General features: G+C 43.1%; 2 protein-coding genes across 2 annotated transcripts; both read right to left on the bottom strand.

The window, feature by feature from the left end:
- Nucleotides 1-2,756: 2,756 nt before the first annotated feature.
- LOC146767092 (scavenger receptor cysteine-rich domain-containing protein DMBT1-like) lies at nucleotides 2,757-7,550 on the bottom strand. The gene is made up of 6 exons (XM_085582921.1): nucleotides 7,387-7,550; nucleotides 6,970-7,178; nucleotides 6,137-6,309; nucleotides 5,332-5,720; nucleotides 4,227-4,498; nucleotides 2,757-3,573 (listed from the first exon to the last, which is right to left on the bottom strand). The coding sequence occupies exons 2-6, from the start codon at nucleotides 7,055-7,057 to the stop codon at nucleotides 3,404-3,406; spliced, it is 1,092 nt and encodes a 363-aa protein (XP_085439047.1). The 5' UTR covers nucleotides 7,058-7,178; nucleotides 7,387-7,550; the 3' UTR covers nucleotides 2,757-3,403.
- Nucleotides 7,551-7,716: 166 nt separating this feature from the next.
- On the bottom strand, nucleotides 7,717-12,258 carry LOC146767091 (scavenger receptor cysteine-rich domain-containing protein DMBT1-like). The gene is made up of 6 exons (XM_085583752.1): nucleotides 12,111-12,258; nucleotides 11,642-11,686; nucleotides 11,163-11,239; nucleotides 10,543-11,046; nucleotides 9,740-10,186; nucleotides 7,717-8,897 (listed from the first exon to the last, which is right to left on the bottom strand). The coding sequence occupies exons 1-6, from the start codon at nucleotides 12,256-12,258 to the stop codon at nucleotides 8,430-8,432; spliced, it is 1,689 nt and encodes a 562-aa protein (XP_085439878.1). The 3' UTR covers nucleotides 7,717-8,429.
- Between the last annotated feature and the right edge of the window lie 233 nt (nucleotides 12,259-12,491).

Here is a 12,491-nt window from a genome sequence, read left to right as displayed (position 1 = left end):
GACAGATTGCAAGGAAGTGTCAAAAAATCAGGGTCAACTGATAAATTTTTTGTGCAAACACTGTGGAAAAAATCAGTGGATTTCATGCCTAGTGAAGAAAATTGCATAGATTGAAACTGATTTTGTTCTAAAATTTCATTTGATCCTTTGAACCAACATATAGCGGAAAAAAAGTTCTGATTTCTTCAGATTAGGGAAATGTCTTAATATATTCCTTGTTTAATTTTACATAATGACAGTTACATCTGTATCATTCTTTGAAGAATGAATCCAAGGTTTTTCCACAATATGAAATAATGCTTCATTCTCATTCATCACTATCTTGCCAGAGTTGTTACTTTCCTCTGTTTCTGTTTCTGACAATTTAAGAAGAAACTCTGATGATCATCCTAGTACTGAAGAGGCAAAACATTGTTCTCCATCTCATCCCTACCTCCACAACCACCATGTCTTGAATGGAATTATCACCAGTTAAAATTGTTGCCATATATTAATTTATTTTCTCCAAGGACAGTCATCAAACAGGAATACCAAAGCCCAAGGGGAAAAGAGAATGATCAAAAACATCTTTCCACAAAGGCCAATATCATTGGAATGGAAGAAGGAAGTGAAAAATATAAGAGGCCAAAGATAACTTTGGAAGCCTTGAAAGTGAACATTCAGAATGGTAAATATGTTTCTTCTTTATCCAAACAACCACATTTGCACATGAATGAGGATGTGTACACAACACCTGGTATTCACTATTCATATTCTGGTTTTGACACCCTGACAAGAATGAAAAATCCAGTTTATTTGATTGGCCAACCAACACTGCAATCAGTGAAGCAAGAGTGAGTGATGGATCACAGCTCTTCTCCAAACCCTTGTAATAGCTGAAAAAGGGTGAGGAGGAAGGGGAACACAACAGGAATTCCCAGGTGGTTCAAGTGTAAAAAAAAAGTCTTAAGATGCCCAGGTAAAAGATCAAGATTGATTGTTTGATTAGTTCTTCATTATCTTCTTCATAAATAAATTATTAATTTCAAAAATCTAGATATCTTCTAGAGATCTTAATATTATCAATCTCTTCACAATGGAAATACATAAATAATTTGTTTTAATTAACCTTAGTTAATTAGTGCAAATACCAAACAGTATTTCACCCTTCCCACTGGACAGATAAATCTCTTGAAGTAAGACATTTTTATTCTCAAGGTCTTCTGGTAGCTTGAGGTATTTCCCAGCACATCACTCTGAATGAAGCTGCACTGAGCCTTGAAAACACAATTTCTTCTGCTGGCAATTGTGAGGGCACTTTGCAAACATACTGCATTTTTAAAGATAAAAATGGAAACCAGTGAAAGGACAAACAAAATTAAGAAGCTTTCACCCATGACTATAGGAAATTATCTCCAGTGGAGTAAGGATATCCACAGGCTTCTCCACAAAGGAGTGATAGTCTGAATCCAGGCAGGAAGGTCTGTGGCAGAGATTATTCACCAGGCACATGACCCTTTCCTCCACATCAAACCCAGTTTTCTTGAATCCTGCATTTCTATAATGCTCATGGATCACGGGAGATAGAAAGAAATGAGGGAGGAGTCTGAAACATCTACCACCTGAACAGTTTGGCAACGCTTTCTGCAGCAATATTTAATATGGAAACCAGTGGACTTGGTAATTCTACCTTGTATTTTTACCCAGCCTTGGTATTTCTCCATCTGTGAGCCCTGGCACAGACATGCTATGGGAAAACTCAGCTCTGAACAGCACAGGGATGGTAAGGATTGGAGACACCAGGATCTAAGCTTGGGATCTTTGTGCTTGTCTGGTGAAAATAATATTGAGAGAATAGAAGAAGCGTAAAAATGTGCCATCAAGCTGCACCTTGCAAAAGAGTGTGGTAGCAACACCACAGCAGCAGGAAGAGGGGATGGAGGATACAGCAGATCAGAGAAGAAAGAGAGGAAGGTCCTGTTCTTGAGAGCTGGGAAAGCCCAGGTCCAGGGTGAGCAGATGGCTGGATTCTTCTGAGCTTGGACAATCTCTGAGAACAGGTGCAGGCAGGTCAGCTTCCTGAGGTGCTCTGCCCTCCACATGTGGCTGCAGGCAGAGGGGGAAGGAGAACCCTAAATCCTTGTTCCTCAAGTGTGGAAAAACCTCTCCCTTTCTGTGTGCAGTGCCAGCCCCTACCTGTGTAATCCCTTCTTTACATCATGGAGAGGTGATGAGAGCCCTGACTAGGATCATGAGAAGGCAGCTTGAAGGAACAAATGGTACAGGCTGTGCTGCTGGTTCCCATCAGATCTGCCCATATCCTCCTTGTCAGGTCAGGATGTCACCCAAGAGTACAGCTCACCTTCCTCACACGTCACCACTTTGGCTCACCTTGCACATCTGACATTGCTCACTTCCAAATGAACTTATCTTTTTCACAGCTGGCTGGAAAACAGGAATGTAAGAATGGCATTTCTCAATCAATACCAGTGACCTTTCCACCTGTATTAAGCAGCTTCTTCCAAATAAATTCTTCCTTTTTGTTGTTTTTTATTTTGTTTTCACATGGAGAGAGATCACACTTCCTCATGGGAACTTATGTACATTCTCTCCCTCCCACCCATTCCAGGTGTAGAAATGTGTGAGAGCAAGAGCAGGAATCATTGCTTGACAAAATCACTTTGTCAGAAGCCACGTTCTCCCAGCCCATGGCTAGTGTTAGCCATGAGTTCACACATACAAGTGGGATGTTTGCAAGTACACAAAAAAAAAAGGTATTGCTCAAAACCCATTTTCTTTCCTGTTGTTTTTAATTACATATTTAAGTAACGTGATTACATTCATCCTTCATATAAAATCCTATAAATGGCCTACATTTACTCAGAGAAATATGAATTTGGGAAGAACCAATCTGCCCAAAGTCAGGATTGCTGTACAGCAATAATTCTTCACGTGCAGCCCCTGAGCATATTTGCTTATGGCTCATTATTGAGATTTTTTACTGCAAATAAACATTTTTCTTGTACTTCTTCCCAGTGTATCTATGGTGCTACACAGGTGTTTCATCTGCATATCAGCAAGGGCCAAATAAGTCAGTTCTTGTTTCTCAAGTCACCTATTTCAGTCTTCCCAGACAGTCACTCAATGAGGAGTACAACAGAAAAGCTTTGAAATGTCCAGCACTGAAGATGCTTATTTGGATGCTGGGGTGAAAGAATCAAGCCTTCTTTACACCTTAGGTTTTAAAATCAGATTGCTGTATAAATTCAGTTCATGGTAACATCAGGTGTAATCTTGATTCTCCAAACATGATCTGGATGGTGGAATAGCCAAGTAAGAGCTGCCTTTCACACTGATTGCAAACCCAAATAATGAAGTAGGTGGCTGGTGAAAATATCCTTCCACCTCCATGCCTGGAGCTGCCTCAGAATTTCTGGTATGGGATGGCCTCCTGCAGTTTTCTCTTCCAAAGAAATCCTCCCACTGTGAGAACAGCAGCTACCAGCACCAGGGTAGTCACAGGAGGAACGTGGGAGCTGGCAGCGGGCTCTGAGCTCAGAGTCTTCCCTTTTGCCTGGATGTCAGAGGCCAGCCCTGCGCATAAAAGAGTCAGAGAGAAACTGTTTTGTTTCTTTCCCCTGAGCGACTTAATTGCAAAGATAATCAGGCAAAGAGAATTTGAGTTAAAAAGCTCTAATTAGGATCTGATCAGAAAACCGCAAGTTATTTCACAAATTATTCTGTGGCCATGCAAAACAAGAAAAGATTGTGGCAAGAAATTAAAGAGAAACTGGGAGTCTGAAATAATTACACTCAAAGACCTTAAGATGTTGCTTTCTGGTAGTGGAAACAGCAGCTACAGAAAACTGAGAAACAGCATTTCCAAGAGGACCTAGAGATTGATTGTAAATAAATAACAGACATGGAAATTAAGCACAGACAGCTTTGGAAAAATAATATAAATCAGATTAGTTACATCTTATCCCCTTCCCCATAGAACTTAATCAATTGCCATTTGATATGTGCAGAACAAAGAATGGATCTAAGGTATGATAGAAAAGAAAGAGCTTGTACATCTAATAGAACTATTTTATATAGATTAAAAATAATAATCCCCCCTAATAATTATAGTAGAATTGTCAATAAACCAGCAAAGCACATTTCAGAGCTGGATTTCCTGTCGGAACTGAAATGCAAACAGACAGTAACACACAGAGTCTTACGTTATTAAAGATATTTAATCTTACCAATGTTCCTGTTCTCAGCGCGAGCTTCCCGAAGCTGCACGGGTCCAACAACAACATTCACTTGCTGGTGGGAAGAATCTGCATTCCTCTTGAACCTGCTAGCACAGCCCTGGTAGCAGCGGGAGGAGTAGTCGTGGTACCTGCACACCAGCAGCTCGCAGCGCAGGAACACCGCCGGGAATCGGTTCACGAAGGAGAAGGCGCTAAACCCAAACCGAGCGACATCGCCGCGCGGCGAGGGGAACAGAGCGTAGCTAGGGTCACTAGCACACCTGGAAGGACATAAAATAACAGATTAGCTATTAACTCACAGCTCCGCTTGAGTAGAAGCACTATTACAACCTCTCTTTGCAACGAGTTTCAAGGTTAAATATAAAGCCAGGAAGAAAAAGAGAATTCAAAAGGCTTAAAAAAGAAAATGTTCTTTTAGCAAGAAGAGAAATTACTAAATATGCACAGCACAGAAATTTCATAGCTTAGCAAGTTCTGTGAAAATATGAATTGCTGAAAAATGGCTGGTTCTGCTGGTTTCTGTGTTTCAGGTGAGAGCCTGTTATGCATTTGCAAACATGATTTTTCTGTTTGAAAAGAGGCCCTTAAAAGTTGTTGCAGAAAGTTCTCCTTTATGCTCTGGAAGCATGAAACTAATTTTAATACACTTCTCTTTAGTGTTTCAATACACTTTGGTATAAATTTAGGCAAAGTTTTTTAGGTTTCTGCAACAGTAAGAAGAAGCTAAGGAATTTCTCTTCTTTTTGGGTAGACAGTTTTGTCTTCAGTTATGATGCTGTAAAACTCATGAAGTACAGAAATGTAGAGCTGTGGACATCCCTCCCTTTCAAATGTCTATTTCAGAAACAAAGTTAGACCTCCATTTCCTCACTGACTCTTGAGTGAAATCTCAGTGCTTGATTGTAGCTTCTGAATGGCATTTGGTTGCCATTCTGAATTTTACTCAGGCTTTGCCAAAAAGTTGTTCTTAGAAGAACATTTGCCCTGAGAATTACAGCCAATGTACGCGGGCGCTAAATCACCTCATTTCACAAAATAAGCTCTTTAGAACACATAGAGACACTTTTAAAGCAGTTTTTTACAACGTTCTTACCCACTTTTGGTCAATTCATAGACCAGTGTTCTAAAATCACTAGAATTAGGTGACGCCACACACGTGTCCACAAACACGGTCAGATTTTGGTCAGAGCTGTGAAGAGAAGCTTGGAGGAACAAATTCTGGTTCATGTCAACATAGTATGGGAAGTCATACACTGGCCACTGGAAAGTTGAGGAGTTGTAGAACATCAGGCTCACGTTGTATCTGCCATACTGGGTTTTGTTGACATCAGTGATATCATCAGCAATGTACATGACTTGAACCCAGGTGTTCTGCAGCATTTTGCAGCTGATGTGCAAGTGAAGATCCTTTTGCCTCTTGATGATTCTGCCAGGAGCAGGCACTTTTATCACGTTGGAGTAGGTGATGGTTTCGTTGTTGCCCTGCTTGACACATTAAATGAGGGTTAAATTACCACATGTGGTCATGTTCACTGCAAATACTGTGGGCATTATGAACTTCTGTGTGTGCCAGGTCCTGGCAGTCAGAAAGGACATGTCACAATGAAAAATCCCAAGCATCCAGGATGGGATTGCTCACTTAACTCTCCCCTTTATTTCTGTTCTCTAGAACATCATTCTGAAGTAGGTACAGGGATATAAGTACCCTGGGAAGGATAAGTAAAAATATTTAACTGGGAAGGATAAGTAAAAATATTTAACCACATTCAGCCTCCAGAAACTCATTTTCTGTGTTTTGCATGCCTGTGGCCTACAACACGCTTTGCAACCCATGACAATTTTCCAAATGTCTGTTAAATTCCGATGCCCAGAGCTATCCCAAATGTCTTGACACCAACCTGTCTATGTGTACCACAGTCACTGTATGAGATGTTGAATATAACCTCAGTTGATGTAATTTTTGGTCTACACTGAGGGTCTGCCAGGCTGATGCTCCCCACTGAGTAGCCCTGGGACTGGAGGTAGTGTCTGTCTACCACTGCTCTCATGTAGGTTGGCAAGCACAGAAGGGCTAGGGGAAAAAAAAATATGAATTATTAGTGATTTTGGGTACTTGATAATGCTTTCATATTGCAAGTCCAACAGAGGCAATCACTGCTACCATTTAGAGAAGAGAATTCATAAGCCACACCACTTATTTTTATACTTGAGACTTAGATATGAGTAAGCAATAGGACAGTACTGGAACAGGTCACCCAAAGCAGTAGCTTTAAATATTTAATCCTTTGAATATTTCTAGATACGTAGCTAGACCAGTTCTTAATGGACCTGACCTGGTGTTAGCAGTAGCTCTGTTTTGAATAGTTAGCCTAGGAAATCTCCAAAAGTTCTTTCTAACCAACATTTCTATGACTCTGTGAAAGTTTGTCCAGAAAGGTACAAAAATATATATGAATTATGATGTGATACAAAGAAAATAAGAGTTTAGAAAATGACATAGAAAGCACCTAAAGGCAAATAAAATTAATATTTTTAAAGAAGAAAAAGTAGGTATTCTCTAAAAGTGAGCAGTCAATATTCAGTCACAAAATTCAAGTAAGAATATCACCTATGTGGGATTCCTTCAACAACATTAACAAGTACTTATTTAGTAAAAAAACAATGTATAAAATCTTCTGAGCAAAGAAAACATTACCAAAAGAACAGAATTACAAATAGAATGGACATTTACTGGTGTTCTGGTCTGCTGGAAAAGACTGATACTGAGCCCGAAAACTTCCACTGGAATATCTGGAGTCACTGTAAAACCTCACAGACATGAAGTTTGAAGATGAGGTATATGTGAGATGAGAACTAGAACAAATTCTTCCAAGTAGAGGAGAAGACTGGGGTGGCCCATCATAGATCTCAATATAGTCATTCTGGCATCCACCTTGCAACCTGAGGAAGAAATGAGAATATATTAAAAAAATTCATTTGCTAAACTTTGGGGTTTAAATGCTGAACAAACAATATACCTGGATTCTGCACTCACACATTTCCCATATGTTTAGCATTCACTTATAGGATGGGAAATGTGCCCAGGGACTGCGGATGCAGTTGAGATTTAGAATTTTTTTATTGCCCAAGCAGAAGGTGGTTTACTTACTGAATGTTATCAAATGTGAGTGCAATGAGGAAATTGTTTGTTACATGTATTTGCCACAAACAATCTGCTTTATCTGAAGGATTCAAAGAAGGACTCTGAAATGTTCCAGAGGACTTAAAAAGTATATCGCCACAAATAATTTTTTGACCTGAAAAAGGAAAAAAAAAAAAAGAAAATAAGGGATAGAAGTGATTAATTTACATTTCCTTCAGATCAAATAAAAATATGTTCTATATACAGAAGCCATGGCAACACAACTTTAAATCTCAAAAGAAACATAATGATTGTGCTCCTCTCAGGGTACAAGAGTGATGAACTCTTCAGAGAATTATGACCCATGCTTGTAGTTATTAACTCTGTGGGCTTCAGGTACAAAGATATGAAATAAAGTAAAAGGTGGTGGCCTAAATACCATAAAATCAGAGAATTAACAAAATAAAATCTCACATGTAATCAGCATACTCTGAAACCCACCCAAGCTCAAACACAAAAGACTACTGTATAGAATATAAAGAATTAAAACCAGAAAGGATTTTCCCCAATGCATTATATAATACAAATGAAACAGCTTACACGTGCAAAACAGTAATTATGAAACTTCAAGAGAAATAGATCAGAGAAATGGGAAAAAACATATAAAAATACAAACCTGGAGGATTTGTAAATGGGGCTGTGCTTTTGGCAGCTTAATGAGACAAAGAAAAGGAAGCAGGTGAAGTGCTGGAGGATGAGGGAGCATGGCATTAATTGTTTCTGCAAAAAGGAGCAGCCAAAAAATGCAGGAGAAATTCAGACCCACTGTAGGAGCAGGGAAGGTGGTGCTGGGAGTGGTTATGCCTGTGTGTGCTTGTGGCAGCTGTAGGGGAGGAAAGGAAAGAGGCAGGTGAGGCATGCTGGATGAAGGTCCATGCCTGGCTTTCTCCCAGTGCTGGGCACGTTGCTGCCAGCTTGGCACATGGGCAATGGAGATCTTGGGGGTGTCTGCAGAATGGTCTCATGGTAGGATCAACCAAAAACATGACCCTGCACTCATCCCCACCAAATCATCTAATTCCAACTAACACCACTTTTTGGAAGAGTCCCAGAATACAGGCAGTCAAATCAGTGGTACCTGAGCACACAACACCAGCATCTTCATTGTGGCCACAATTGTGGACGCCCCAGCCATTGTGGCTGCACTTTAAGAGCGATGATTCTGACCCTGTGCAGTTCACATCGTCCAGGTAGATGCTGCCACTGCCTTGTCCAAAGGAGGCACCTGATGTTGCAGAAACAGCAGCACCACATCCCAGCTGCCTGCACACCACCTGGGCATCGCTCAGGTCCCAGCCATCATCACAGACCGTGCCCTGGCCCCCAGAGTGTGAAATCTCCACGCGACCCTCGCAGCGGTTCCTGCCGTTCACCAGGCTGATGGTGGAGGCATCTGGGAAAGAAGGAGGTATGGAAAGCTTGAGAAGGGCTTCTAGCACAAAGATACCTTCTCTTGCCAGGGTGATGCCTTTGTCAACCTAGAAATGAAACAACACAACTTTCGGGATAATTTTTGTGTAGCGAGTAATATAAAAGAGGATCTTCTTTGGAGGCCTCCAGGGAAAATATGGAAAAATATCCACAAAAGACACAAAATTATCTACAAATGGTGATGCAATGCCCCCCTCATCCAAGTCCTTTCCAAGTCCTCTGTGCCTTCAGATGGGACTGTGCTTTATTGATGGAATGTGTCTGAAGAGCCATTTTATTGCCTTTTTAGCCAGGAAGAGCCAAGATAGCATAGGGATCCTGGAATGAGTTCTGACTTCCTGCCTATGAAAATCCTGTAGCTAAGTTAAAATAAGAAGCTACAAAGCTACAAATATATGTGTAAAGGATATGGAGAATATATAAAGGGAAAAAGATAAAAATCAAGATGGCATCAGAGCCTTGGAATCACTCTATGAATTTCAGGCCACTGCAGCTCCCAGTCTTGACTGTCTTAAACTGGTTTTCCTGGCTTCTTCTCTCCCAAGGATAAAACCAAACACCAAACTCTGAGGCGCTAATTCTATCTGCAAAAAAGCAGCAGCCAGAAAATGCAGGAGAAATTCAGACACACTGTAGGAGCAGGGAAGGTGGTACTGGGAGTGGTTATGCCTGTGTGTGCTTGTGGCAGCTGTAGGGGAGGAAAGAGGCAGGTGAGGCTTGCTGGATGAAGGTCCATGCCTGGCTTTCTCCCAGTGCTGGGCACATTGCTGCCAGCTTGGCACATGGGCAATGGAGATCTTGGGGGTGTCTGCAGAATGGTCTTATGGTGGGACCAAGCAAAAACATGACCCTGCACTCATCCCCACCAAATCATCTAATTCCAACTAACTAACACCACTTTTTGGAAGAGTCCCAGAATGCAGGCAGTCAAATCAGTGGTACCTGAGCACACAACACCAGCATCTTCACTGTGGTCACACTTGTGGACGCCCCAGCCACGGTGGCTGCACTGGAAGATGGATGACTCCCAGCCTGCACAGCTCACATAGTCCAGGTAGATGCTGCCACTGCCTTGTCCAAAGGAGGCACCTGATGTTGCAGAAACAGCAGCACCACATCCCAGCTGCCTGCACACCACCTGGGCATCGCTCAGGTCCCAGCCATCATCACAGACCGTGCCCTGGCCCCCAGAGTGTGAAATCTCCACGCGACCCTCGCAGCGGTTCCTGCCGTTCACCAGGCTGATGGTGGCATCTGGAAAAGAAGGAGGTATCAAAAACTTGGAAAGAGATTTTATCATGAAGGAACATCCTATTGCCAGGGCCTTGGAATCACTCTATGAATTTCAGGCCACCACAAATGCCAGTCTCGGCTGTATTGAACTGCTTTTCCTGGCATTTCGTCTCCTATGCAGAAAACCACCAAACTCTGAGGCACTAACTGTTTCTGCAAAAAGCAGCGGCCAGAAAACCCAGGAGAAATTCAGACCCACCTGAAGGAGCAGAGGTGACAGGGTTGGCTGTAGCTGTGCTTGTGGCAGCTGTAGGGGAGGAAAGGAAAGAGGCAGGTGAAGCTTGTTGGATGAAGGTCCATGCCTGGCTTTCTCCCAGTGCTGGGCACGTTGCTGCCAGCTTGGCACATGGGCAATGGAGAGCTTGGGGGTGTCCACAGAATGGTCTCTCATGGTTGGGACCAAGCAAAAATATATTCCCACACACATCCCCAGCACACATCGAATTCCAGCCAAGAGGGAACACTTCCTGAAAAGAGTCCCAGAATGCAGGCAGTTAAATCAGTGGTACCTGAGCACACAACACCAGCATCTTCATTGTGGCCACAATTGTGGACGCCCCAGCCACGGTGGCTGCACTGGAAGATGGATGACTCCCAGCCTGCACAGCTCACATAGTCCAGGTAGATGCTGCCACTGCCTTGTCCAAAGGAGGCACCTGATGTTGCAGAAACAGCAGCACCACATCCCAGCTGCCTGCACACCACCTGGGCTTCTCTCTGGTCCCAGCCATTGTCACAGATCGTGCCCCGGCCCCCAGAGTGTGAAATCTCCACGCGACCCTCGCAGCGGTTCCTGCCATTCACCAGGCTGATGGTGGCATCTGGGAAAGAAGGAGGTATGGAGAACTTGGGAAGACCCTCCAGCACAAAGGCACCTTCTCTTGCTAGGGCCTTGGCATCAGCCTACAAATTTCAGGCTACCATGATTCCCAGTCCTGGCTGTGTTAAACTGCTTTTCCCGGGTTCTCCTCTCTCAGGAAGAAGACTAAACACAAACCTCTGCCACACTAACTATTCACCAGAAAAACATGGACAAATTCAGACTCACCTGAAGGAGTGGCCAACTTGAACCTGGGTGGATCTTTGGCTGTGGCATCTGTAGGGAAGAAAGAAGAAGTAGCAGGTGAGCTCCTGGTGCATGAAGGAGCATGGCCCTAATACTGGGGATGTTGGTGCCACCGCATAACATGGGAGATGGAGAACTTGAGGGTGTCAGCATGGTGTTCTTTCATTGTGGGATCAACCAAAAACATAATCCCACACTCACTCCCAACACACACCAAATTCCAGCCAACAAAAGTCACAGGCAGGTGCCTTGTATTGCAGGGCCTTGAGAATGCTCTATGAATTTCAAGCTACCATGACTTCCAGTCTCAGCTGCATTCTGCTGTGCTTTTCCCAGGATCTGCCTTGGAGAAGGCTAAACCCCAAACTCTGAGGCACTAAATGTTTCTGCAGAAAGCAACGGCCAGAAAACCCAGGAGAAATTCAGACTCACCTGAAGGAGCAGAGACAGGGAGGCTGGGTGTGGCATTGGTGGCATCTGCAGGGGAGGAAAGAAGCAAGTTGGATGGAATAGGATGGCCAGGTTGGATGGAGTAGGATGGCCAGGTTTCTCCCAGTGCTGGGCACATTGCTGCCACCCTGTCACATGGGAGCTGGAGAGCTTGGGGGTGTCAGCAGAGTGGTTTTTCATGGTAGGATCAGCCAGAAACATAACCCTGCACTCATTGCCAATGCACACTGAATTCCAGCCAACAGAGACCACAAGCAGACACCTTCCCTTGTTGGGACCTTGGCATAGGTCTACAAGTTTCAGGCTACCAGGAGTGCCACCCTTGCCTTCAGTTATGATGTACTTTTCCAGGACTCTGCTGTCCCATGGAGGTAACCAAACCCCAAGATCTGAAGGAATTACTGGTTCTTCCAAAGCACTGGGCAAAAATTTCAGAGAGATTCAGACCCACCTGGAGGAATGGAGGGCATTAACAGGGATGTATCAGTGGTTGTGGTGTATGTAGAGTTGGAAGATAAAGAAGCAGGTGAGTCCCTGTTGGGTGAAGGATCATGATCAGGCTCCTCCCAGTGGTGGGGATGTTGGTCTGACCCTGTCATATTGGAGATGGAGAGAAATGTGTCAACCTCAAGGCTGATCTTTTGTTGAAGGAGTAAGGAAACCAAGAATTTTTGGACTTTGTTCCTATAAAATGAGTCCTAATTTTTTTTGGTCACCCCGAGATGCTGTGGATTTCCCTTCACTGGCAACTTTCCAGGTCAGACATGGCTCTGAGCATATGTTTTAAACAGCCTCTTCTTCTTTTTGGAGGTTTAAGCCAGAAGATTATTAA

Source organism: Lonchura striata, chromosome 6, assembly GCF_050655825.1.
Source record: "Lonchura striata isolate lonStrDom1 chromosome 6, ASM5065582v1, whole genome shotgun sequence".
Lineage (NCBI taxonomy): Eukaryota > Metazoa > Chordata > Aves > Passeriformes > Estrildidae > Lonchura > Lonchura striata.
This window is presented reverse-complemented; position numbering and strand designations above follow the sequence as displayed.

What these genes read in the sequence shown, in the direction of transcription:
- LOC146767092 (XM_085582921.1), bottom strand. Translation starts at nt 7,057, where the DNA reads ATGTCTGTGAGGTTTTACAGTGACTCCAGATATTCCAGTGGAAGTTTT. An exon ending in TCCAGCAGACCAGAACACCA is followed by an intron (nt 6,310 to 6,969) that starts GTAAATGTCCAT and finishes TTTTTCCCCTAG; the next exon opens with CCCTTCTGTGCTTGCCAACC. An exon ending in ACTGTGGTACACATAGACAG is followed by an intron (nt 5,721 to 6,136) that starts GTTGGTGTCAAG and finishes TGTGTCAAGCAG; the next exon opens with GGCAACAACGAAACCATCAC.
- LOC146767091 (XM_085583752.1), bottom strand. Translation starts at nt 12,258, where the DNA reads ATGACAGGGTCAGACCAACATCCCCACCACTGGGAGGAGCCTGATCAT. An exon ending in CCCTGTCTCTGCTCCTTCAG is followed by an intron (nt 11,240 to 11,641) that starts GTGAGTCTGAAT and finishes TCTTCCCTACAG; the next exon opens with ATGCCACAGCCAAAGATCCA. An exon ending in GGGAATATATTTTTGCTTGG is followed by an intron (nt 10,187 to 10,542) that starts TCCCAACCATGA and finishes TGAAATTCATAG; the next exon opens with AGTGATTCCAAGGCCCTGGC.